The 27,199-nt window shown below is 52.3% G+C and overlaps 1 protein-coding gene and 1 pseudogene across 1 annotated transcript in view; both read left to right on the forward strand.

The window, feature by feature from the left end:
• The window catches only part of UBASH3A (ubiquitin associated and SH3 domain containing A), a 60,281-nt gene that overhangs the window by 21,209 nt on the left and 11,873 nt on the right, over nt 1-27,199 (forward strand). The window contains exons 5-8 of the mRNA XM_058296285.2: nt 1,755-1,924; nt 2,969-3,177; nt 14,815-14,941; nt 19,817-19,916. Of these exons, the coding sequence (XP_058152268.1) occupies nt 1,755-1,924; nt 2,969-3,177; nt 14,815-14,941; nt 19,817-19,916 (606 nt within the window). The remainder of the gene's footprint in view (nt 1-1,754; nt 1,925-2,968; nt 3,178-14,814; nt 14,942-19,816; nt 19,917-27,199) is intronic.
• On the forward strand, nt 7,590-10,654 carry LOC139438805 (pre-mRNA-splicing factor 38A pseudogene; annotated as a pseudogene).

Here is a 27,199-nt window from a genome sequence, read left to right on the forward strand (position 1 = left end):
TAACCCGGGCACTTGGGCTTCCCTTGGTGTCCTGATGCCCCCATGAGCCACATCCGACAGGCGACTAGAGTTACTGCCTCTCTATTTGGATGAGCCTCCTTTAAGTAAATGTGAGTTTAAATGATGACTCTTATGTCCTCTCCTCTAAAAGGACAATGGGATTCTTGACACAAGCATACCATATACCAGCCACTTGCCTTGAGGCTCAGCATCTCACTTTCCCACCCCTGGTCCCATTTTACAGATGGGAGACTGAGGCTGGGACAGCTAAAGCGGCCTGCGGTGGTCACTTGAGCAGCCATTTAGAACCCAGCCAGTTCCCCACTGACTGGCCCTGTTTCCCAGGAGCCGGCTCTGACCTCACGTCCGTCCCTGACCCCAAGGCCACTCTGCCCTGCCCTGCGGTGGCCTGTGCCCTTGGTCTGACCTTGAGTGTCCCCGTCCGCTGAGGCACCCTGATCATGCTGGCCCTCCCCAGAGACCGGTCCCCACGGACACGAGCCACAGAGAGAAGCGGAGACCAGGGACCCAGGGCCCCCCCCCCCCCCCCCCCCCCCCCCCCCCCCCCCCCGGGAGGCTGGGTGTGACTCAGCGGTTCCGCTGAAACCAGCCCCAGGCCTTTTCCCCGCCCCCGCTGACTCTTGGGGCAGGGCCGTTCCTCCCCCACCGCTAGATAATCTGAGAAAAGGATTTTCCCCAGCGCCCACACGCTCTTCTGCTTTAGCGTTCCCACCCCCTGCAGCTCAGGGCTTGCTTAGGGACCTCGATGGCCAGTTTTGCCCCAAGGACTCGAGGGTGTTGGATGGAAGGGGCATGTGGGCCTCGGGCTGCCGGCCTGAGGCCCTCGCCCCATGGCACTTTCTAGGAGGAGAGCCTGGCTGCGTGTTTCCTAGAATAAGAGAGGGGACAGGCAACTAACATTGACCGAGCAGGTCCTCGAGGCCTAAGTGTGCAGGCTGATGTCCCAGAGCAGCCCAGCAGGCAGCCGTTGTCATCCTCGTGTCGCTGAGCTGGAAACTGAGCCTGATTCAGGCCGAGACGCTAACACCGGCAGAATGAGGTTGAAGGCCAAGTCTACCTGATACCAAAGCCTGCGCTGTTTCCATTAAAACGCCGCCTCCCCGGGACCTTAACTGCTCTGCGGCCGGCTGAAATCAGATCCCAGCTGCTCTGGTGACGCCAGTGGCCTGCGACCCGGGGGGATGAGCTAGGGCTGGACAGAGAGGCGGGGCTGGCAGGGGGTCTGGGACGGACCTCTGGGCGCTTCCTCTGTGACCAAAGGGAGCCAAGTGTTGCCTGTGCCCCACGTTTTACAGAGTCTGGCAGCCGGTGGATTTTCTTCCCGACTCTAAAATCTAAGGAAAAGCCACCGGCTCGGGGAGCAGGCCTTTCCCACAGCCCAGGGACTGACGGAGAGGCGGGAAGGAAAGGAAAGCGTTTTCTCTTTGTGCACCTCAACCATTTGCTTGGGCAAATGACTTGCAAATCGGTGGGCCCCAAGGCCCTAAACCCTCATGCCCACACGCCCCTCTTTCCCACTTCCTGGGACAATGTGCAGAATTGTGACCATCTCCCCTTACAAGGTGAGCCACGTGAGAGAGGTCCCCAAGTGCGGGGCCGGCCGGGGCAGCGGAGGAAGGAGTGAGGAGGGGCAGAAGGCGCAGGGGCCCCCCCGCTGCCTGACCTGGGGTGGGGGCGGGTGTGGCCGGAGGGCCGGGGTCCTGACATGGCCCACGTGGTGCCGGTGTTCGCAGACTGCATCGTGAAGCCTTGCACCAAGCAGCTGCACCTGACCCTGGCACACAAGTTCTACCCCCACCACCAGAGGACGCTGGAGCAGCTGGCCAGAGCCGTCCACCCGGACCCCGGCTGCCAGTGGACGGCCGCGCTCTACTCCCGAGACATGCGCTTCGTGCACTACCAGGCGAGTTGACCGGGCGCGGGGCTGCGGGCGCGGGGCTGTGGGCGCGGGGCTGCGGGCTCAGGGCTGCGGGCGCGGGGCTGGTCTTCCTTCTCTAGGGCTGCTGGCTTTCTTGTGCCATTGGTGCAACACTTGCACGTCCTAGCTGCGGATGTGTATACGTCAGAATCAGACGGAAACACTTCTGATATGAAAAGAGAGCCCTGCAAAGGATGACAAATGCAGTTTGCTTATGGATTTGTTTCATTTTAAAAAACATTTTTTTACACTTTTTAAATTAAAGTTAGTAGATCACAAAGAACACTACATTAAAAAACATAAAAAACCTAAGAGGAACCTATATAACCCACTCCCCACTCCCCCACACCCATCATTTTGTAAATTGTATTTTTTTAAAGATACATCCATCACAAAAAAATGTTACATTAAAAAACATAAGAGGTTCCCATATATCCCCCCACCCCACTCCTCCCACACCAACAACCTCCCCCGTCCTTGTGGCACACTCATGGCACTCGGTGAACACATTCTGGAGCACTGCTGCACCACGTGGATAATAGTTTACCCTGTAGTTCACACTCTCCCCCAGTGCATTCAGTGGGTTATGCCAGGATTTGTTTTAAATAATGATTCGGGTGAAGCCTCATGCCAAGACTCCCCCATAAACTGCTGGCTTTAGAAAGCAAGCATGCGGGACTCCTTTCTGAGCCAAGAAAGGCGGATGAATGAACCCACCTCGTTCCTTATTGTAAGAGAAGTTAGACATAACCTCATGGGAGGAAGGTGGCTGTGACAGTCTGGTTATACTTTAAGACAGAAATACGTGTAACAGAATTTATTTCTAAATCTCCTGGAAGAACGCGAGTCGTACATACCATTAGGTTCTACGGTGTACGTTGCTAGACTGAGGCTGCGGTGACGTCTCGGGGGCGAGGACACATCAGGGGGGCCCGAAAGCCAGAGGCAGAATGTGCACGGGCGTAGACAAAGCCGACTTTCCCCGTGCAAACCTGGCTGGAGAAATGACCCCGCTCCTCTGTCTCCCAGACCTTGAGGGTCCTTTTCCAGTACAATCCCCAGAACGAGGACGAGTTGATGCTAAGTCCCGGGGACCACATCTTCGTGGACCCAACGCAGCAGGAGGAAGCCAGCGAGGGCTGGGTGATCGGGACCTCCCAGCGGACCGGCTGCCGGGGCTTCCTGCCCGAGAACTACACCGAGAGAGTCGGCGAGTCCCACACCTGGGTGAAGCACAGGTGAGTGCCGCCTCCGGGAGCAGCCCGTGCAGCTCTCAGAGCAGGGGTCTGAGACTACCCAAGTGGAAACCGTGGTAGAGGTGTGTGTGTGCTTCTAGAACATTCCGTCATTGGATAAGGACTGTGCTCTCCTTGGTGACAAAATCTGCTCTGTATGTGTATAGTAAACATCTCGATCGATCTGTGGCTTTCTGCTGGTGCACTCAAAATAGGAATTATTCCACCTATTACTTTTCTGAGATGCTAATCCGAAACAATGACAGAACGCTACTTCCTTCCTATGGGCACAATAAATTAGGATCGGAGGTCCCCCAGCTTGGGTTTCTTTATTCCCCCGATCACTGTAGAGTCCTGAGATGTGTCACTGGTTTTCTGTTACTGGGTAATAAATTACCCCAACATAACAGCTAACCCAGAACTTGTTTATTTCGCCGTCTTCATGGGTCACGGTCCGAGCACGGTTTAGCTGGATCCTCTGCTCTGGGTCTCACCAGCCGTAATCAAGGTGTCCCCTGGGACCACATCTCACCTGAAGCCCGGGGTCCCCTGCCATGCTCACAGGGTTATTGGCAGAATGCATTTCCCTTCCTGGGCAGTTTGCTGCTTCGTGGTCAGCCTGAGAATCTCTGTATCCTATCGTCTTCAGCATCATCTGGAAAGGCTGAGAATTTTCAGCCTCATCAGGGCATGTCTCTTTTTTAACAGTTCTTCCTTCAGTGTACCTGTCTCCTCTTACATTTTACTCTACGCAACAAGAAGAAATCAGATGGTACCTTCATCACTTTGTTTGGAAACTTATTCACATAACCAGCTTCATTGCTTAGAAGTTCTGCTTTCCACAGACAGAAATTCTAAGTGAGCTTTTGGCCACCACCTAAGGATCCCCTTCCTCCAGTTTCCCATCTCACGCGTCTCCCTACTCTCTGAGCACATTTCACCTGTATATTTGCCACGACCTGCGCGGGGGAACTGAGAACCTACGAGGAGGTGACGGGAGCTGAAGAAAGACACATCGAGACAAAGACAAGATTAGAGAGGGCCAGGTGGGCCAGGGCTAGCTGGTGGCAAAGCCAAGGCCCCGAGCTGGCACCACAAGCTTTAGTTAAAGCAGTGAACTAGGTCATTGTTCTCAGAAGAGGGGCTATCAGGCATGAAATTCTTTGAAGAAGGTTTTCTTAGAGTTCTGCTTATCGGGACATCAGCTCCTTTCTGCCTGCTTGCAGGTACAGACACGTGTGACCACACCCTCATCTCTCTGCACTCATTGATCCTCCCTAGCAACATCGTTTGAGCCCTGCACGTTACTTCGGGGACCCCTACAATATTTCTACCAACAATCTGTTCTAGGTGATTCAGGCTTTCTTTATCATAATTCTCAACCTTCTTCCAGCCCCTGCCCACTGACAGATTCAAAGTTGCTTCCCTATTTTGTTTGTTACAGCAGCATCTCACTCCTGATACCAAATTCAATATCAGTAAGATTTCGCTGGAGAAGCAGACCGGTGATTTCTATATACACACGTACATATTTAAATAAATATGTGGCTTTGTTGCAAGGACTTGCGTGATGCGATTGTTGGAGCCGAGAGAGAGCAGGGACTCAGAAAGGGGAGATCCCAGCGGGTCAGGAACCCGTGGGCAGGAGCCAAAGCTTACTGTCCACGAGTGACAAATAGGAAGGACAGTCCAGGGAGATGGGTGGGTGATGGCAGACACGGCTCAGAGAAGCTCAGAGAAGACCTAAGCTCTCTTTTAAGTTCTTCCTACTAAATAAGTCAGATCCAGCCAGGATAATCTCTCTTTTGTTTAACTTAAGGCCACCTGCTTAGGGACTTTAACAACATCTGCAAAATCTCTTCCCAGCAGCATCTTGATTAGCATTCGACTGAATACATGGGAGAAGGTGTGTGTATGCCATAAAGTAACGGCCGCCTGCCTTCCCTCCCCCAGCCTTCATGGGGCTGTCAGCCCACCCTGATCAGACACGTGCTAGGAAGGAAATTCTGGAAGCAGCAGCTCAGTCTCGCCAACTTGACACACCACAGAGCTCTTGCAAGGTGTTCCAAGAGCTTTATTGTGAGGCCTTCACTCCTCCGAGGGCTGGGAGAGTGGAAGGCAAAGTGCATAAGTGACACCACCCGTGGTCAGGAGAGGAGGGGGTGCACCACTTCGTGTGGGTACTTGGTAGAGGATCATGCAGGAGGTTCTGATAAAACAGATGGTTGGAACAACTGAATAAAAGCGGGAGGAGCAGGGGAGAAGGCACACAAACACCCTCTGCTGTGGTCTGGGGCTTCCTGGGCCTCCGGAGGGGTGTGACGTAGCGCGGCCGTCCCCTGCCTCCAGGCAGGATGCTATAAACTGCTTCACTATTTCACTCGGTTTCTTAATTCTCTCCTAAAAACCTCCACAGACTCAGTTAGGTGTTTTTTCCTCCTACAAATAAACAAATTATTATGTTGAACACAATGCACTAACCATCTACTCAATCTACACATTTTCAGATCCATGCTGGACATTGGCTGTGGAAAACAGTTTCCCAGCATCTCTACAGCCACAGAACATTTTCCCATACTACTTGCTATGGAGAGTGGTATATAAGGCAAAACCATGAAAGTCATGCTGTCTTATTTGGATAGTCATTGAAAGCTACTTAAAAATCGCCAGGGAATTGATACATAACTAATAGGACTAGCATTTTGAGCAAATTAAGATATAATGCATTTTGAAGAACTGAAGTAAATGATTGCTTATCACTTTATCCCAAACCAAAAAACAAATAAACAGGAGAAGAAGAAGAAGAAAAGAAAAAATTTTAACACTAGTGTTTAATAGAAGCTCTTAGAACAAATGACTGGATTTTGCAAGAAAGAGTTGTTAAAAATTGGAAGTATTTTCTGGAAATAATTTTATAAAGAGATAGGTGATAGGACCGATTTCTTTAAGTGTTACATGCCTTCCTGCTAATCTACTAATACCTTGAAGTTTCATTAGCACTTGTGCCCCTAGGCTTTCCAACTAAACATAACAAGTCAATGCACAGCACATTCCAGCATCTCTGGGGTTTGGGAACAGTGTGATCTTCTGTATTAACTTACAGCCATTTAACTCCTTGCCCTAATTAATAAACACTGGGAACCATAAAATACAAATAGGGAAGGAAAATGCAGCAACAGTCATGTGGTTTATTTACTGATGTGTTGATTTATAATCCATCCCATTCAAAATGATTTTAAAGCAGCTTAAGAGATGCATAATAGCTCTAGATGCTTATATCCCATTTACCCTGTGCCAGGCTTTGTCTCATATGTTTACCTTTATTAATTCATTTAATCCATGAGGCAGGCACTATTATTATTCCATTTTATAGCTGATGAAACAAACTGAGGCACAGAGAGAGAAAATAACTTGTCCAAGTTCACCTCATTAGCGGGTAGAGGAAGCAGGACTCAAAACGTCATCCTGATCCAAACCTCACGCTTCTGACCATTATTTAAGCTGCCAATAGAAGATACGATTAAGTAAAAATAAGGCATTGAAATAAGTTATACTTTGTATTATTTTACAATGTTTTCCTTTTTGGACCATGTAAAGTTATTACTTATTCTAAAAAATGCATTAATTATTTTAAATTTAAGCAAACCAAAGGGAGAATAAAGGTAGAGAAGTAAGACAAAGCTGGGACGGAGCTTCCACCCAGTGCTGAGGGGTCCTGGGCCGAGCCTTCCTGTACCCGGTGCCAGCCCAGGGACGTGCAGACCCCTCGTTCTGGAGCAGCACAGTTTTGCTGGCGGAGACCTGTCCCTGGGTCTAGTGGCCACATCAAAATCACAAAGGTCTGTGATATAATCCATGCAGGCTGCTACTGGAGAGATGAGAAGCGTAGGTGGGCAAAGACTTACGGAGCCGCTTACTTCCTTTTAGAACTAACTTCCTTAGTCACCAATTCAATAGCTCACTTAGGGACTAGCAGGTGAGCAGACACAAGTTATACCCGAACTGGCCATCTGAATTCTAGCAGCAGCCCCTGCTGCCTTGCACATCTCCAGGAGAGTTTCTTGATCACGGCAGAACCACCCGACAATTGGCAACCCAAGCCTTTTTAGAACTGTGCAGTGAAGGCTATAGCTTGTGGCTGTGATATGTGCGGCTTCATACTTTAGACATGGGCTACCCATCACCAACATAACACCCCCAGCCTCTGGCCCTGATGTTTCTGGGACTATTCTTTCTAGAGACATGTTTTCCTTGGGAATTAATAAACGTTAACAAAAGTCACAAAAAGCGGAGAGAAAATACAAGTGCTGGGCTCGATGTGGAGGGGTATCTGATTGGTTCCATTTTTTAAGCTCCCCCCTTCTCATTGGGGAGCAGTGAGATACCCTGACAAATTTTATTTGTGATATGGGATTATGGGCCAGAATGACAGGTAACAAGGGCTGATGGACTCAGTTGTCCTAGCTAAGCATTTTTTTTAAGGGTGGCATTTATTTTCTTTTTTTATTTCATTTTATATTTTATTTTATTTTTTTGTCTTTATTTTTTTAAAGTTACATTCAAAAAATATGAGATCCCCAGATACGCCCACCTCCTCACCCTACTCCTCCCCCATAACAACAACCTTCTCCGTCATCATGAGACATTCATTGCACTTGGTGAATACATCTCTGAGCACCACTGCACCTCATGGTCAATGGTCCACACCATAGCCCACACTCTCCCACAGTCCACCCAGTGGGCCATGGGAGGACATACAATGTCCAGTAACTGTCCCCGCAGCACCACCCAGGACAACTCCAAGTCCCGAAAACGCCCCCACATCACATCTCTTCCTCCCACTCCCTACCTCCAGCAGCCACCATGGCCACTTTCTCCACACGAATGCCACATTTTCTTCGATTACTAATCACAATAGTTCATGAATAGAATACCAGCAAGTCCACTCTAATCCATACTCTATTCCTCCATCCTGTGGACCTTAGAATGGTTGTGTCCACTCCACATCTATATCAAGAGGGGGCTTAGATTCCACCTGGATGCAGGATGCAATCCTCCTGCTTTCAGTTGTAGGCACTCTTGGCTCCCTGGTGTGGTGGTTGACCTTCTTCAGCTCAATGTTACTAGCTATGCATTTTTAAGCCTCCCAAAATGTACTCTGTTAAACATTTAAATCAGAAAATGGTCTCTGAATGTCTTGGCATACACGCATGGCTGATGGGGCCAGATGGCCAGATCCCAAGCCTAGCACACACCTGTGGGCACAGACAGGGAGGTGCTCGGATGGGTACTCCTACAAGCCTGCACCTCCATACTCATCTCAGCATGGGCAGCCCCATAACAAGAGTGGCTGGTGTCACAAATTCCGCCGCGAGGCACCTCCCACCCTCTCTATAATGCAGAGCGCATTTCCAGCTATGACTGCAGATAGGACGCTTGCTAGTTGGCCAATAGGACAACAGCCTCCCATCACCGATACAACTCTGCCAGCCTTTCTTCCAGATGCTTCTGGGACTCTTTAGATTTCCTCTGCAACAAAAATCCCACAATATCTGCCCATTCTGATAAAGAGAGCAATCAGATGGGATCTGGAGATTGATTCGTCAGGGGGTGGGGTAGGGTGAGGGAGGCAGAGGGTGTGTGTTCAGAAATCACAACGCAGATTTCAATTCTCCGTATCGCAGAATGGAGGGAGCAAAATTTGAGACAAAGCACAAAAGGCCCACGAACCCTGGAGCTTGAGGAGAAGCTTATCATCTGCTAGCCAAGATGAGATCTTCAACACTGAATACGTCAATCGCTTCTCGAAAACCACAGAGCTCGTTGGCGGCAAGTAGTGCCAACGTAATCAAGATACGCATCCCGTGCAATCCCACAAGCTGCAGCTATGCCCTTTTTACAGACAAAGGAGAATTTAAACACGTATATTCCCACAGTATAAATCAACCGTTGAGTGATTCTCTGAAGTTAAAGAGAAACACAAGAAATACTAAATGCTAACTCTGTCTTTTCTCCTACCACCACCATTGATTACATTTCATTTGAAAGACTAGCCAAAAAAACTTCCATTTTCTCTCTGACTGTAAAGCTTCACAGGTGTTATTTATAGATAGCAACGCTTTGCTGCCTGCACAAGGAGCCACAAGTGAGGTGCAGCGCCCCCGCATTTCCCCCAGAAGGAGGGAAAAGCACGTTTCCTGTGTTACATGGGACTGCAGGAACTGGACTCACAGTGCGTTCATTTGAAAAGGGAAATACGTTCTTGGTCAACACATATGATCATTGATCGATGGAAGTGTGTGTTTCATGTCTGTTGGCCGCTGCGTCAGTCAGGATTCTCCAGAGAAACAAAACCTACAGGATATATAAAGAGAAATATGTATATATATTAAGATATTTATCTAGGGAATTGGCTCATGCAATGTGGGAGCTGGCAAGCCCAATATCTGTGGGGTGGGCAGCAGGCTGGAAATTCCACCAAGAGCTGATACTACGGTTTGAGTCTGAAATCCAGTGGAGAGGCCAACAAGTTGGAAATTTGGAGAAGAGTAGATAGTGTGGGCAAGATGGGAATAGCATCCATGGCACCACCCCTCAACATCTGGTGGAGAAGATCATTCAGGCATGAGTCTATGAGTCCAAGTACTGGAGAGAGGGTACCTTGGACTTACTGCTAAGCTAGTAGTTGATAAAGCCATGGAGTTAAGATTTGTAGATGGCGTCCATGGAGACAGCATAAAGCCAACTCCCCATTCTGTGCTTGACCTTGAAGATGTTGCACATTCAACCCAAGAAGGATACCACTGTAGGGTTTATCAAAAATGAACATTTTGAGTATGTTCACATGTTGGGGGCACTTTGCATGAGGCTGATGGGCACTGCAATTGATTGCTGCGAGTCCTTGGAACCTCTGTACAATGACTCTTAGAAAATCAAGAGCCAGAAACGAAATGGGAAGCTTGAACAGATGCACGTGGATGAGTGTGACGAGCTGCTGCACCGTGAGAGATGGGTGACATCAGTCTGTGCCGGCTGCAGCAACGTAGTGTGTTGGACGAAGCGGAGCCCCTGGAGCCTCAGGTTAGTGCCCTAGAAGAGGACGTGGATGGTGGGGCCCAGCGAAGGAGAGGAGGAGGACGAGCAGGCAGAGAGAGTGCCATCACCCGAGCACCACCCACAACGCGACCGCGACATGGACAAGCCCAGTACTGTGACAGGAGGAGTAGAAGCTGGTCTCCCAGAAGGTGGAGTCCATCTCCCAAAAGAGGAGCTCTTTCTGTCACCGAGAAAGCCACGGAGCAAGAGTCAGAGAAGTCACCGCAGCAGGTCCCAAGACAGACAGCAAAGCTCCTGCTTCAAGTCCCCAGGTCATAGCCATGGTCACACACGTAGGAGCCACTCAGAGTCCCCAGAAGGGTCTAAGAGGAGCCACAGGAAGAGCAGGAGAGGGATGATAGTGGACATGAGGGTGTCTGTGTGAAGGATGGAGGGCTGCGCCCAGGTAGCTGTGAGAACATCTGATTTCTCACTTGCCAGCTTTCCACCTCCTGTTTTTATTTGCCTTTTAAATGAAGAGGTGCTGAGCTTGGTAAAGGTAACTCTTTTTGAAGAACAATCCACATGCTTAGGAGAAGATGCTTCCTAAGGGCTGCTTTGGACCCCTTTTGTACACACAGCCTTAACTGTACTCAGATTAAATTTATAAGGACAGAGAGGATTTGGGGGGGAGGGGTATGGATTAAAGAAGAGTATGTGGCCATCTTCCGGCCCTTTCCTTTTTTAACTTGTTATTAAACCTGATACATTCCTGCCCCTGAAAGAGTAGATGGGGTGTCTTGAGGCAGAAGAGCGTCTCCTTCTGGAAACCTCAGGACTTTGCTCTCCAGACCTTCAACTGATTGCTTGAGGCCCCTCCACCTTCTGAGGGTCACCTTCTTTACGAAGCCAAGCCCATCTACAAGACACCGCCACGGTGTCATCCAGGCCAGAGTTGACCAAATGACTAGACCCTTAACGCAGCCGAGGTGACATGTAAAATTGGCTGTCACAGGAGCTAACACTGAGAGGATTCAAGCAAAGTAGGTCAATTGGAAATGGACCCCACCAAAAAGGGGTTCACAGGTCCAGACAGGACAGGCAACGACGAGGTGAGAAGGGAAGATACAACTGGCAGACAATTTGAGAAAGGCATCGACTAAACCAAAGCCCCACCGGGCAGGGAGAGGGAAGGGCTTGCGGGTGGAGCCTGTGGGCTGGAGAACTGGAGAAAGGAGGCATTTCCAGGCTCTGCACCTGTAGGAGGCTCTCGGCATGGGAGCTTTGGAGCTACTGTTGGTTGGTTTTATGAGAATCTTGGGGACTCAAGCCCTTTGTCAGAGAACTACAGACATTTGCAAACGGGCTGAATAAATAGAAACAAGCCACGGTCATGGTTGAGAAAAGCCAATCGTGTGGCTACATGGATTCTTCCCAGAGTAATTTTTAGATTTAATGAAATTCCAGGCTAAAGCCCGCAGGGGTCATTTGTTAGAATTTCACTGGTTGAATGTAAAGTTCATCTGGAAGAAGAGAAGAGTTGAGAAAAATTTGAAGAACAAAAATAATGAAAGGAGCTACTTATCCTGCCAGATGTTAATGAGATGTGATAAATCTGTATATGGTCCTGGCCTCAGGAAAACAAAAATGGATTCGGTGGGATGGACTAGATAAGAGAGAGCCGGCTTGATGTATGGAGAAATGCATATCAAATAAATGTTATTTATAGCCTCTCACCTCAGACTCTGACATCAAGTCCTGATAGCCTCGAGAATTAAATAGGAGAAAGAGAATCATCTAAAAATAGAAGGTAGTTTAAATAGATCTATTTCCGTTTCTGTGTGGCTGAGAACTTTGAATGCACAGAAGTAATGGGAGGGATTTTAACTAAGATTTAACAGATTTGTCTCTAATAATGATTAAGTGCTTAAAAATTTCAGATTCCTGTATGTTAAAAAATCATAAAGCGTATGACAATGCACACAGCAAGGAGAGAAAAACGCCTTTCTCAGAACAGCAAAGTGCGAGGAAAGCCAGGCTCCCTCCACGGTGGCACGCGAGCCGAGGACCCGGCGCCCGCTTCCTCCTCCCCGCCCTGATCGTGGCCCCGCTTCCCGGAGCTCTGTGGCCTCGGGCACCTCTGCGCCCGCGGCCCCCTTCCCGGAGCTCTGTGGCCTCGGGCACCTCTGTGCCTGCGGGCACGCGCCTGGCTTTTTCATTTAACTGGCCGAGAGGGCGTCCCCCGGGCTCTTCCTGCATGAGGAGTTCACTCCAGCACTGCTAAGAAAAGCAGTAAGACCGGGAGGAAAATGGCCAAAGAACGTGAGGAGGAGAGAAAACCCATTTGGCTGAGATATACATGGAAAATAAAAGTTCCCGCTCACTAGTAATAAAAGAGGTGCCCAATAAAATGAGGTGCCATTTTCACCTCTTAAGTCGGAAAAGATCGTTTTTTAAAATGTAACGGCAATGTTAACCTGGTGAGCATGGCTTTTTGTGTTTTTTAGGGTGGGCAAGGGAGTAAAGGATTTGTTAAGAAACAAGAAAAGAGAAATAGTAGCAAGAGGAGACAGGTGGTGGCGCGCAGCAGGGGCGACGCCGCCCCTCCCCTCCTGATGCTGGGGAGGGGCTCAGCTGTTGGCTGTCCTCACTGGTGGCCTTGTGACCCCCGCCCGTTAGTTCTCAGGGGACCAGTGAGGAGGCCTGTTGTTTGGAGGTATCTGGGCCTTCCCCTTGACCCCGGAAAGGGAGTCTTAAATTAGGTGCACGCTGCAGAGCTGGTGAGGGTGGACATTTCTAGAACGCAATTTAGTAGTATATACCAATAGAATGTACTAGGATACTAGTATATAGTGTACTAATATACTGTGGAAACAGTCCTGACCTCTGGTTACCTTCCGGAATCCAATCTAAGGAGCACGTCAGGTCTACAGACAGTGATATTCGTCAGGTTCTGAAATTTGTTTTGAGAAACGGAAGCAGCCACATTTCTGTTAGGAAAATGGTTATTGAAATTATGATACATGATATTATGCAGCCATTAAAGTGTTCTCTAGTACATCTTAGTAACACTGGAAATTGGAGCACAGCACTGCATATAGACCAAGTATTGCAACTTAAGTGGACAAAAGCACACAAACACCCTACCCCACCGCCCCAGCAGCAGCCACCCCTCAAAGCGACGCCTGTTCCCCAGCCCTCCCCGCATCCGCCACGGCAATCCCTCCTTGACCCTCTCGGCCCCCTCTCCCTCTTCTGCTTCCTTGACTCACCTAGAAAATCCCAACCCTCTGAGAGCCAACTCGGCACCTGCCCAGTGGAACGTGCTGGAGGAGGCTCTCCTCCCCCGCGCTGGCCTCCCTTGGGGTGCTGACTGATCCCCACCCATTTCCCTAGTCCACCCACGCCCCCCGCACCTCCACCCAAACCGTCCGTTTGGACGTCCCACGCGCGCCTCTGCTCAGATGCCCTTGCTTGCCAGTTCACCACAACAGGTGAAAGCGTCAGAGGAAAGTGTCCACAAGCTCCCACCGCCCACCTGCCAGCCTCTGCACCTGCACGCAGAGTCGGAGAAGAGCCGGCCGGCCCCCTGGTGCAGGCCCCCGCCCCGGGGAGCTGCACCCCCTCCCCGGCCCCTTCCTCAAGGCAGCAGCTCGCCCCGGGACCCCTGGGCCGTGCTCGCCGGCAAGCCAGCTGCTGTGGTTTCCCAGACGGGGGCGAACACTACTTTTCTCGGCGTTTCCACCGCCAGCCACCAGCGCCCCATCTCTCAGCTCTCATTACTGCTGAGCTCCTTGCCGCCCACACTCGCTCTCCTCTCGCTGTCCCGAAAGCCTCTGCCAGCAGGTCTTCGCCCTTAAAGTCCCACCAAGCGTCCTGCTGGCCCACACACGGCCGCAGACCCCGGCCTCAGCTGGCCTGACAGTGCCCTCAGCCCGCCTGCTCCCTCTCCTCGGGCTGTTCCCACCGGGTCCACGCGGGTCCCCACCTTCACCGAGAGTAACATCTTTCAAGGTGCAGCTACACACCCTAAGTGACAGCAACATCTCTAAAGGCGGGTTTACACACGGTCCACACATCAACTAACGGTAATATCTTTAAAGATGCATTACACGTGGTCCACACTGTAACAGGAGCATCTTTAAAGGTGCATTTACACACCATTAATACTGACATCTATAAAGGTGCGTTTACACCTGGTTTCACACCTTAACTAATAGAATCGATTTTAAAGGTGCGTTTACACATGGTCTCACACCGCAGCAGGGGGTTAGGACTGGAACGCATCTTTTCGGGGCACATGATTGAATCCCCACATCCACCTCTGTCTACCTTCACCCCTTTTGACCCCTTTAGAAGGTAGAGCCAAGAGGCCGGGGGCAGTGATGACGGAACAAGCACCCCTTACTCGGGAGTCACCACCCGCCGCTCCCCCGCTTACCTGGTGCGCGTTGTGTCGCTTTATCCCCCCAGAAGCGGCGTCTGCTCAGCTGTCACGCAGCCCCTCAAGCTCAGGCACGCCCAGGGGCAGGCAGAGGCTTCTCCCTCGTTGGGATGACGGCCATCCATCGCTTCTCTGTCCACAGCGTCTCTTTCCTCCCGCAGGACGTACACCTTCAGTCTGGCCATGGACCTGAACTCCAGAAGGGACGGCGAAGCCAGCGGCAGGCGAAACGGGGAATTTTCTCCGTCTCCGACGCCGAGGAATCCCAGCAGTGTGCAAGCCTTACAGGTGTGCACTCATGGTTCTCTCTCTCTCTCTCTTTTTTACATAAATGAAGCAAAACCGCACTTTTATATTAACTGCATGACAGACGCAGCTTCTCCGGCATCACTTCTGTTCTGCAGAAGCACATTCTCTGCTCCCCTAGAGAACAGCCTGGGGGTGGCCCAGTAAGGCGGCCCTTCCTGCTGGTGCGAGACGGGGCCGGGCCCTCCTCTGCGGCCTAGGCAGGGGTGACCCCCCCCCACGGCCCGTGCGTGCCGCTTCCCACCCCCCTGCACGGCCTGGAACCCCGAGTTCTCACCCGCTCCTCCCCTTAGCTGACGTGTGGCCTGGGGACGTCCCGGGGTCTCTGCTCCCCATCTCTGAAGTCAGGGCTGGGCGGGGTGAGGGGTTCTGGGGCGAGGTGGGAGCCGCCAGCACTGCCACCCACGCGGGGGCAATCGAGGGGAGGAGGCCGCCAGGGCCTCGCCACAGGCTCTCCTCTGACACCGAAGGGCCCTGCATCCTTGGCCGGGCCCCATGGGTGCCAGGGTGGGCTGCAGCACGGAGCCAGAGCCCCTCTCCCAGCAGGCAGGACCTTGGCCGGTCCCACTCCCGGGGAGCCGCCTCTTTGCTGCGCTGTTCCCAACGCGGTGGCTCCGCGGCCCACCCTGTGTCCCTCGTGCTGTGGGATGACTGGGCGCCCGGGGCGCCCCCCGCACCCAGGAGGGGCTATCCCCGCCTCCTGCCCGTGTGGAGGACGCAACTCCTGGGGCTCGTAGAGGTCCGGGAGCCTGGTTGGGACCCCACTGCCCTGGGGCCTCCTGCCCTGGGCGGTGGGGAGGACGACGATCCCGGCGCCAGGTGCCCACGGCCAAGTGAGCCAGCCTGTCCGGAGGGCCAGGCGACGGCCGCCCTGGCCCTTTCTGGGATCCCTGGAGCTGGCTCGGCCCGTGCACCCGGCCCGGCGAATGGTGGAATGTCCACGGGTGGCCGCGACACGTTCCTGGGTCTCCCCGGGCCCGCGGGTGGCGCTCCTTCTCCAAGGACCCACCCGCCTCCCGGAGGCCGCCTTGGGGCTCCAAACAGGAGCTGAGCACAAGGTGCTGGCGGCCACTGCTGGAAGGCCACACTGAGCCCTCGTGGGCCAGGGGGACAGGTGGCGAGCAGGGCGGCCCTGGGCTGAGCGCCCCTGACGGGGAGCCGGAGACCTGCAGGTCACGGAGCAGCCAAGCAGCGGGAGCCCCCCGGACCCGGCTGCCCAGGCCGGGAGACCCAGCAGAGACCCTGAGGGGGACTGCTGAGAGCCAGCACCCACCAGGGTCCCCCCAGAGGCTATGCCCTTTCCAGACTGAAGAAGGGGGCTTCTGGAAGAAAAGTCAGCTCGTGGCTTGGCTGTGGCTAAATGAGCCGATGCGTTCGCCGGATAAACCCTGACACCTGCCTCCCTGAGAACTGAGCCCACCTCACCTGTCCCAGGTCGCCCTTTCTGTGTGGGCAGCAGGTTCTACCCAGCACCTGTAAGGGGCTGCACAGTGGTGCCAAGGCATTGCTCCTCATCCCAGGAGCCCATAAAAGCTCCCTTATAAGGAAAAAGGGTTTGCAGGCGTGGCGGGTGCAAGTCTTGAGATGGGGAGATAGTTCTGCCCTGGCCAGGGGTGCCCTAAATCCGACCAGGTGGCCTTAGAGAGGGGGCAGAGGACGACGTGGCGGACAGAGGAGGAGACAGCACGGCACGGAGGCCGCGATGCTGGCGCCGGCAGCCAGCTGGTGGGGCCCTCCCCAGAGTCGCTGGGGCCAGTGCGGACCTGCCAGCCTCTTAGCCGTGCCCAGGGAACCCGCTTGCAGACTTCACGTGTCCAGAACGAAGACGAGTCAATGCCAGAGCTGTCAGCCCCCAGCTCGCCACGGCAGCCGCGGGAAGCCAGCCGCGCCTTCGGGCTGGAGAATCAGGGCAGCCCTCTCTTGACCCGCAAGGCCCAGCGCTGGGTCCCCTCCGGTCCCCGAGGAGCTTTCTCTTCATCCTGATGACCCTCCGTGTTTCAAAGTTCACATCCTGAGCTCTTCAGGTTCAGCTCCCGAACCCCACAGCTCAATCCCGTGCCTCAACCGTCCCCTGAGCTTGTCCCCGGGAGGACTGAGGTTGAGAGTGTGTGTCTTGCAAGCTGGCAGGCAGGGGGAGGGTCTTTCAATTCTAATATCCATTCTCGGGAAAAGGAACAAAACGAGCATCTCCGCCTCCCCGTCGGCAAGGCCTGCGCAGCCGGCTGCAGAATCGTGAGACAAACGCAGCTGGCCCGTGGGGCGGGTTTGTGGGCCCAGCTAGACGGCCGCGGTCCTCCCAGGAGAAGGTCTGCCTCGACTTCTGCCAGCAGCCCTGGCTGATTATGTCCAGGGACCTCAAAAGTTCTCATCGGCTCACAGGTACCCCATCTCGTGCACCTCTCAAAATATAGCTAGACCCTCAGAAAAGGTCCAGTGCGTTAAGCAGTTGGAGAGTCAGCGTGGTCTCCGCGAGGAGTTGGGGGGACTTGGCAGGAGCTGCTGAGCTCTCAGGAAAAGCCCGTGGGGCTGCCCAGCACACCTGTGGGCAGGTGAGCTTGCCCCCACCCTTCATCAGAGCCCTACTTAATGGGGTCCCCTCTGTCCCAGCCCCACCATCACTTCCCATTGTGCAGAGATACCCTGGGGCCACCTGCTCCTCGCTGATCTCAAGCCGAGACCGTCTCCAAGGAAACAGCTGGTTGATGCCAGAGCCCTGAGGTTCAGCCACTGTTAGCAGAATCCAAATCCAAAAAGAGATTATGAGTAGCTTTGGCTACTTCTGAAATGAGTCACTGCCTCTCCTGGGGTTTCGGGGAATCAGAGAGGGACCCTGGGCTGGCGTGCTAGTTTAGGCACAGATGACCATGTCTGGTCACCTCCCTGCTTTGCCCCACTCAGTAGCAAAGACACAAAAAAGATGACCTCTCATTTTAAGCCCGAAGCGCTGCCTCGGAGAGCTGTGTGGTCCGAGGTGGGGCGGGGTTGGAGGAGGAGGCTCCACCTGAGAAAAGCAAGGGGGACAAAAAGGCAGACCCCCTCGTTAAGGGCAGCCTGCCCACCCTTCCCACCCAGGGACCTTGGCTCCAGGCTTGGCCAGGCCCCAGAGACCCTCCTGCCCCCCGCCCCCGAGCAGGTGTCATCTGTCTTACCCTGTTCCCCACCACCTGTGACCCGTCTTCCACCTCTGTCCTTACACCCCAGCGGGACTGGGGACCCCCAAGGACCGGACCCCGCATCTGTGGCTTTGCTCCCGGTGTCAAGCATGGGGCCCCCACGCTGTGCCATCAATAGGAAGGGGGCCCCTCAATCTAGAATAGTCCCCCAGACAGCCCGGCCTGGTGCTGCGTGGGCCTCGCTGGGGCTGGGCAAGATCAGGGAGCAAGTGGGGGGTCCACGCCGGCTGCCAGGGTGGGGCCTGGGTCTCAGCCAGTTATTTCTGGCTCCCAGAGGGGTTTGTCCTCAACACAGCCATTGTGTTGGCCCCTCGGCACCTAGCACATTGCCCCCCAACCCTCTGGCCAGGGGCTCACCACCAGCTCTCATGCATACTCCCTCCCCTTGTTCTCAGGGAGTGTGCCCAGGGTACCTCTCAAGTGGACCCTTCCTTCCCAGCACGGGGGTGTGAGCCAGGCCCAGCTCCCCTGAGGAGGGGCCTCCATGGGGTTTCAATTTCCTAGGCTGCTCAAAGCAGATGCCATGAAACGGGGTGTCTTAAAGCACGGGCATTCATTCGTTTAGATTGGGGCAGTGGGAATGTTCAAATCAAAGCATCAGAGGTGATACTTTCTCTCTGAAGACTGGCTGCCGGTGACCCTTGGCTCCTCTGTCACATGGCCAGGCTCGTGATGGCACCTGCTGGGCTCTCCCTTCTCTTCTGGGTTTTGTTGCCTCCAGCTTCTTGCTTCTGGACCTTTCTCTCTCTCTGTCTGAAATTCACTCCTCTTATAAAGGACTCAAGTAAGAGGATTAAGACTCACCCTGGGCTACACCTTAACTGAAGCAGTTTCATCAAAAGGTCCTACTCAAGGTTGGTTCCCACCCACAGGAATGGATTAGCTTTAAGGACTTGATTTTCTGGGCGTACCAACAGCTCCAAATCCCACATCCCACCACAGACCACACCCCACATCACCACCTGATGTGTGTGCCTTGGATTGCTTCTCCCAAGTGCAGGCCTCCCCAAGACCAGGGGGTGGATGTGTGCCCCCCAGGCAATTAGGAGGCTCAGTGGCCACCTGGGCCTTGCAGGAGAATGGCCCTGACAAGTGGCCATGGAAACAGTGAATCACTCTGACTCTCCTGGGCTTGGGGCAGGGGCATAAGTAAAGCAAAATGGAACTCTGCCCTCCCCAGCTCTCAGCCCAACTGAGGAAGATCAGCTGTAAGAAGGCAGCAAAGGGACTCAGAGTGGGGACCGTCCTTCATGGACCAGCACGGGGATGGTCCTGGAAGGCTCCTCAGGAGAGGAGGTGTGCCGGCAAAGAGGAGAGGCTGTAAATACATATGTGTAATGTCCTCAGGAGTCACAGGCACTAAAGAGGGGTGAGGCCATGGGAAAAAGCAAACAGAAGCAAACAGAGGAAAGTGCTATGGGGTGGGCTGTTCTCTTCATTTCCTTCACGGTGTTATTATAGTGCCCAGGAAATTAAAAACCAGAAGAAGTTAAAGGGGTTCCTGCCTCCAATGGCAGGTGTGATTTTATTGGAATGGCTTTGGTAAGTCGTGCTCTAGCTGCTGAGCAAGGAAGGAAGAGCCTCGACGTCCAGGCCAGCTGCGGGCTGCCTAGGAGAGACGTTGTTTGAGAAGTCGGGCGTTCTGATGTTGAAGCCCGCCTGCCTCTTTCTCTCCTGCTCCCAGGCCACGATCATGAGGAGAAGCGTCCTGGTGGTGCGCCACGGGGAGAGAGTGGACCAGATCTTCGGGAAGTCGTGGCTCCAGCAGTGTTCCACCCCAGACGGTAGGTAGAGCCCAGGCAGCACCCCAGCACGGACCAGGATGGGTCTAACCTGGACCACCTCTGTAATTTTCCTAGGACGGCACCATTCCCTTAGAACGTCTGTGTGGAGATGACAGACGTGGGAGGTTTATAGGCTACACCTCTCTCCACAGGCATCACACAGCTGCACTTGAATGTACCTGCTGTATGTGAGCCTCTTGCCCCCAGTGCTTTTGGAAGGTGGAGGGATGGCTACAAATTATGAGCAGTTCTGCCAGTTGAGTGCCCGGGTGGTCCTGGTTACGGCATTTGGTTGGAGGCTGTGGCCCCGACTTCAGAGCAGGACTCCTTGGCCTGTGGTCTCTGACCCCCAGCTGCTGGCATATGCCACGTCTCTCGGTCTTCCATCCCTCCAAGCTGATCCTAACTGCCGCTGTCCCTTGGACTGTGCTGCCCAGTAGGTGGGCGTATTCTCCTACTTGTGTCTTTCTCACCCCCACGTTGTCCTTCTGGACACCAAGGTCAAGGATGGTTCTTGTAAGTACAAGTCCACAGGCCCGTATCTAAATGACATACTTCCCCTCGTGGGTGGTTGTATTAGTTGGCCAAAGGGGTGCCGATGCAAAGCACCAGAAATCTGTGAGCTTTATAAAGGAGATTTATTTGGGGTAGAGTTTACAGTCACCTGGCCCTAAAGAGTCCAACTCAAGGTACCATAAGAGGTACTTTCTCATCCAAAATCTGTTGCCACATGTTGAAGCAAGATGGCGGGCGACATCTGTGAGGGTTCAGCCTTCCTCCCTTCTGTTAAGGCTCCGTGGTCCCAGCTTCCTCCCATCTCAGCTGTAGGCTGGCATAGGGCCTGTTTCTATCCCAGGGATGGGGCTCATTTCTTTCCAGGGGGCTCATTTCTGTCTGGGCTCAGGTGCTCTGGTCTCCCCACAAGGTCAGCTGTAGAGCATCAGGCTCATCTCTCTTCCTGGGACCATGTCTGTGGAGCACTCCCTCTTCCTGCGTATCTGCTTCTGTGTGTCTCCTTCTGAGTGAGAGTCTGTTTTATCAGCCCACAGGAGGCTGGGACTCGATGCTGAGTCACACTCTAATGATGTCGTTGAATCACAGCCCTAATCTTAACATAATTTAATCAGACCTCTCAGCTGACTCTAATACAGTCAAAGGGTATCACACCCAGAGGAACAGACCAGTTTACAAACATAATCTATATCTCCTTTTTGGAATTCATAAGTAATATCCAACCGCCACAGTGGTCTAGAGTGCCACCATCTCAAGCCAGGTCTAAGTACATAGACTAAGCATTGAGCGTAGCGTAAAATCCAATCCCAGCAGCTGAGCTAGCTGAGCCCTCTGGGTCCCCCAGGAGGCCCACACCTGTCCCAGACCCTGGAAGGTCAGGTCAGCATCTCCACGTCCAGGGCGAGGTCAGGAGACAATGGCTGACCCCACCTAAGGTGGGCTCATCTGCCCTGGTGATTTCCCGGGGAACAAGGTTGTTGAGGGAAGAGTTCTGCATTTCTCTTGTGCACCCCGAGAGTAGCAAGTGGCAAGGCCCAGCCTAGTGACTGTGGCCAAACTCAGGGAGCCCCAGCTTCACCCTTGTGACTACCCACCTTTTGAAGGGCCACCATGAGAGTCATTCCTGGCCTGGAGGAACCAGGGCCTGCCCTGTCACATCAAGCATGGCCCAGAGCCACGACCATGGGATGGCCACAACAAAGTGCTACGCAGGCTTGGTGCTGGGGCCTGGGATTACTGACCATCCAGCATCTGGGCCCACAGGATGTCACTGGACAGTGTCCACATACCACCACTGGTTGACCACTGGGGGCGGGCGGGTTGGAGTGGTGCAGGCGAGCACGTGGCCCACGAGCCCTGCAGACGTGGGGTGACCTTGCAGGAGGCTGCGTGTGTGCTTGTCTGAGGAGCAGCCCCACCAGAAACACTTTCAGGGGGTCCTCCATCGCAACACACAGCGCAGAGAGGCTGTTCAACTCTAGGGCAGCGGGGGACCCTCAAACGCCAGCAGGCGCCCACTGCTTCATCAGACCAAGAGGGTTTCCACTCCCCGAGGCCGGCTGCAGGCTTCCGTGGCACAGAGGCCGACGTCACTGCCAAGGCTACCAGACAGGGCCTCCCTCAAGACTTAGGAGCCGAGACACGCACGGAGCCTCCCGGGGACCAGGGGCTGGGGAGAGCTCCGCGGGCAGAGAATCCCGCTCTGAGGCAGTGCCAAACGTCAGGGCCAAGTCGTTTTGACAAACCCATCCCAGCGCTTTCTAGTTTTAAAGCTGGAAGACTTCTCTGTCCCTTCTCCTCTCTTTCCCACAAGCAGAGAAGAAAAATGAGAAGCAGGAGACTCTAATACAGTGAGAGAGCTCTTTGAAATCCCAAACCTTGACCTATGTATACAAAGAAAGAGTCAAGGACGATGAGAGTTCCCGCCCGTGACGGGAACATGGAGACACTGTGCTGCCACCAGCGGACCTCGGCGGATGCAGCGCCCCTCCACCAGAGGAACAAGGGCAGTTACCCCTGGCTTTTTTTTTAAATTACTTACTTATTTATCTATTGGAGCAGTTGTAGGTTTACAGAAAGATCATGCAGAAAATAGAGTTCCTGTGTATCACCCCCATTTTCAACACTTCATTAGTGTGGTACCATTGTTACAATTGATGAGAGAATATTATTTAATCTATAGGTTCCATTAGGGTTGGCTCTTTATGTTGTATAATCCTGTGCTTGTTATTTTTTGCGGATTTTTTTTTGTTTTAATTTTTTATTCTAGCAATATATACACTACCTAAAATTTTCCCTTTTAACCACATTCAGATATGTAATTACATTCACAATGTTGGGCGACCATCACCCAAACATTTCTGTCACCTCAAACAGAAACTCTGCCCCAATTATGAATGACTTCCCAGGGCCCAGCAAGGGGGACCAAGCTCCAGAGCCCTGAAGATGAGGGGAAGCACCCCCAAATATGGACCCTTTCTCCACTCCACTCTCACTGGCCGAGCAGCCACCAAGAGCAGGGGCCGCCTCTCCGGGGACCTGGCGAACAAACGCAGCTTCGCCTCACGGACTGGCTGCTCCTCGGAGGTGCCCACAAGAGTATTTGGGGATGGAAACGGACTTTGGCCCAGTGGTTAGGGCGTCCGTCTACCATATGGGAGGTCCGCGGTTTAAACCCCGGGCCTCCTTGACCCGTGTGGAGCTGGCCATGCGCAGTGCTGATGCGCGCAAGGAGTGCCGTGCCACGCAAGGGTGTCCCCCGCGTGGGGGAGCCCCACGCGCAAGGAGTGCGCCCGTGAGGAGAGCCGCCCAGCGTGAAAAGAAAGTGCAGCCTGCCCAGGAATGGCGCCGCCCACACTTCCCGTGCCGCTGACGACAACAGAAGCGGACAAAGAAACAAAAAAGCAGACAAAGAAACAAGACGCAGCAAATAGACACCAAGAACAGACAACCAGGGGAGGGGGGGAAATTAAATAAATAAATAAATCTTTAAAAAAATAAAAATAAAAAAAATTTAAAAAAAGAAGAGTATTTGGGGAGAAGCTTCGAGAGCAGGTTGAGAGGCGGCTGTCCTACATGACAGGAGAGATTCCACGCAAGAATCCGATGTCATGAAGGAGGCGGTGCTTCAGGCAGAGGAAGCAGCTGCAGAGGTTACTAGGAAGCCAGAAAAACAGGAGAAGAAAGGGTTGAAGAAGGAAAAGCAGCAGCTGGCTGTGCTTGCTCTGACATCTTCAGAAATCAACAGCAGTACTCCAGAAGAGTGTGAGGAGACAACTGGGAAACCCAAAAAGAAGAAAAAGCAGAAGCTTCGGGAGGTGCCTCAGGAGAACGGGATGGGAGCACTGTCTGCCTCGCACTCCAAGCCAAGAAGAGAAAGTCCAAGGAGGAGCTGGTTAGTGGTGACCTTGAGGAGACCACTGGCAGCCCAAGTGTCCCCAGGAGGAAGACGTCTTTGCCCAAAGAGAAGCCAGTTAGTGATGCGGAAGAGGCGCCTCCAAGAAAAAGAGGAGCTCTCCTCGCTGGAGGAGCCTGCCAGCAGCAGACCCGAGGAGGCTGCCAGCAGTAAGAGCAGCTCCAAGAAGAAAAAGCTGCAGAAACTGTTCTAGGAGGAGTAGAAGCCCTATCTCCTATACCCCAATAAAACAGATCACAAAGAAAAGAAAAGAAAAAGAAAAAAAAATTAACTCCCAGGGAGCAGATGCAGCTCAGTAGTTGAGCTCCTGCTTCCCACGTACAAGGTCATAGGTTCAATCTCAAGTACCTCCTATTAAAAAGAAAAAAGAATGGATTCCCATTATCTACCCCGACCCTGGCCCCTGGTAACTGAATTGTAACTTCAGACTTGGTAATTTCGCTTATTCTAATTATTTCATATCAGTGAGATCACACAATATTTATCCTCTTATGTCCAGCTTATTTCATTCAACATGATGTCTTTTTTTTTCTTCTTTATTTTCTTTTAAATTTACATTTAAAAACTATGAGGTCCCCATATGCCCCCATGCCCCTCACCCCACTCCTCCCACATCAACAACCTCTTTCATCATCGTGGCACGTTCACTGCACCTGTTGAGTACATTTTGGAGCACTGCTGCACCACATGGACAGTGATCTACATTGTAGTCTACACTCTCCCCCAGTCCACCCAGTGGGCCATGGCAGGACACACAATGTCCAGCATCCATCCCTGCAGCACCACCCAGGACAACTCCAAATCCTGAAAATGCCCCCACATCATATCTCTTCTTCCCTCTCCCTACCATCAGCAGCTACCATGGCCACTTTCTCCACATCAGTGCTACAATATCTTCCATTACTAATCACAATAGTTCCACAGCAGAACACCAGTAAGTCCACTCTAATCCATATTCTATTACTCCATCCTGTGGACCCTGGGATGGTTATTTCCAGTCCTCTGGCCTTTTAGCTAAGATCAAATGTATTATCTGTTCTTATCAGTTTAACATAATGTCTTCAAGTTCAACCATGTCGCATGTTTCAGAACGTCATTCTTTTTCACAGCTGACTAATATTCCATTCTATGTAATTTTTTTAGCCATTCCTCAGTTGATGGACACTCAGGTTGGTTCTATCTTTTAGCAATTGTGAATAATGTCACTATGAACAGTGCAAATATCTGTTCAAGATCCTGCTTTCAATTCTTTTGGCTATATACCTGGAAGTGGGATTGCCAGGTCATGTGGTAATTCTATGCTGTTTTTCTGAGGAACTATCAAACTGTCTTCCACTGCAGCTGCACTATTTTACACTCCTACCAACAAAGAACAAGTGGATAAGACTTTCTATACCTCCTCTCCAACTCTTGCTATTTTTCACTTTTTTAATAGCAGTCGTTCTAGTAGGTATGAAATGGGATCTCATTGTGGTTTGGATTTACATTTCCTTAATGGCTCGTGATGTCGAGCATCTTTTCATGAGCTTTTTGACCATTTGGATTACCCCTTGCTTTGACCAACAAGATCAGGGTGCATGGACCAAGAGCAAAGGCTTTCCTGATTAAAAATAAAGTTTATTATATGAAAAAAAAGCTTCCCCAAACCCTATAGGTCACCACAGACTGGTGACAGAAACACAGACCAAGAAGGAGATGTGCAGATATGCAATCTTTGCAGCTGAGCTGCAAGAAGGGGAAACCTGGAGAGAGGCGAATGAAAGGCTAAGGCAGTTCACACAGTCACACCGAAACCACCAGTCACCAGGCCTTCACCACTAGCAGGAGGATTTCCTGCTGACAGATGCTGCCCTGCCCTGCCCTGCACTGCCTTCCGGCAAACGGCAGCTCTAGAGTAATTCCACTCACTCAGAAAGGAGCAGTCATCTCAAGGAACCTGCCTGAGACAACAAAGGGGACTCTGAACAGGGAAGCCCATTGGCAGAGGACAAGCACACACCAGAAAACCTCTGAGCAAATCCCATCCCAGCTGAACATCTCCAGGAACTCCAATAACTGAGGATATGGTCGTCTCAAGAAAATAAGATCGAGTAGAGGTACAGAGGCTCGAGAAGAAATAACAAGGCCACAGGCGGAGGTGAGGATGAGTTGGCATTCAAGGCGATAATTGTAAGAAACTTTCTTGTAATGAAAACCATTCTTGAAACTGCAGATTGAACTGGCACACTGTCGGTGTGTGTGTGGGGGGGAGGGTGTGTTAGGGGAGATGGGCGTGGAAAGCCAACACAAAACAATCAACACCAAAAGTAGTTCTCAGGCTCTGTAAAAAAAGAAAAAAAATAGTTGGTCATCTGGACAAAATTCAAGTCACCTAGACAGGAAAAAATTTTAAAGGCATCAGAAATCCCCAACTTAAAGGAAACCCGTATATCTTTTTATAAGGTAAAGAAGACCTTGGTAAAGTGCATAACAACAGTCTAATTTGTCTGAATTTTGCATGTTACATTTTTAAATAAATTGCAATGGGGTATTTGGCTGCACGCTTCCCTGGAGTGGCCAACCCAAGTGGACACAAAAGCATTTTGGGGGAGGGACTGCTGGCCTCTCCTTTGATCCCACTTTCCCTCCTTTCTGCTCCATTCTGGCCCAAGCACCCACACTCTCGGAAGGCGCCCACACCCCAGCTGTGTGGGCTCCAAGCACCCTGTACTCTGCAGACATCTCCCACCAGAATCGTCTTCTGAGCTCTGCTCTCAGCCTCCCGCAGTGACCACCGATGATGTGTCGGCGAAAGCAAAAGACCTAGATAGAGAAAGTAGCATCTTGGGCCACTTGGTGAAGTTGAGAGACCGTCCCTCAGGAGAAAAACAGAAAATAGACAACTCCAGCTGGGGCTTTGGTATTTAGTACAGGCCTCGACAGCTCATGAGTCAGAAGGCTATGACCCTGCCAAGGGAAATCCAAAGTTTCCACGGAACCTGAGAATGCAGGCAGGTGAAGCGGCTGCCGCCTCTTCTCTGTCTTATGAAAGGCTGGAAGGGTCGTGAGGAGGGCGGGCAGGGCAGATGCAGGTAGAGCAAGGGAATGGGCTGCCCTGGAGCACGAAGTGGGTCTCGGGCAAGTCAGGGTGCCAGAACCAGGGGGTAGCCAGGTCTGGGGGCAAACCAGAGAAGGCGGGAGTGGGGGGCTTCCAGGGGCGTAGTCTCCTCTGGAAGGGTCGCCGTGGTGACAGAGCAGTCCTCTCACTACCTGACCACTTGCAATAAGACAAGAGGCTCTTTGCATTTTCTCACAGGTGCGTCAAAACACTCTATCATTTTCCTCTTTTTATTAAGAGAGATGAAATAATTTGCCT

The sequence above is a fragment of the Dasypus novemcinctus genome, chromosome 4, assembly GCF_030445035.2.
Source record: "Dasypus novemcinctus isolate mDasNov1 chromosome 4, mDasNov1.1.hap2, whole genome shotgun sequence".
Lineage (NCBI taxonomy): Eukaryota > Metazoa > Chordata > Mammalia > Cingulata > Dasypodidae > Dasypus > Dasypus novemcinctus.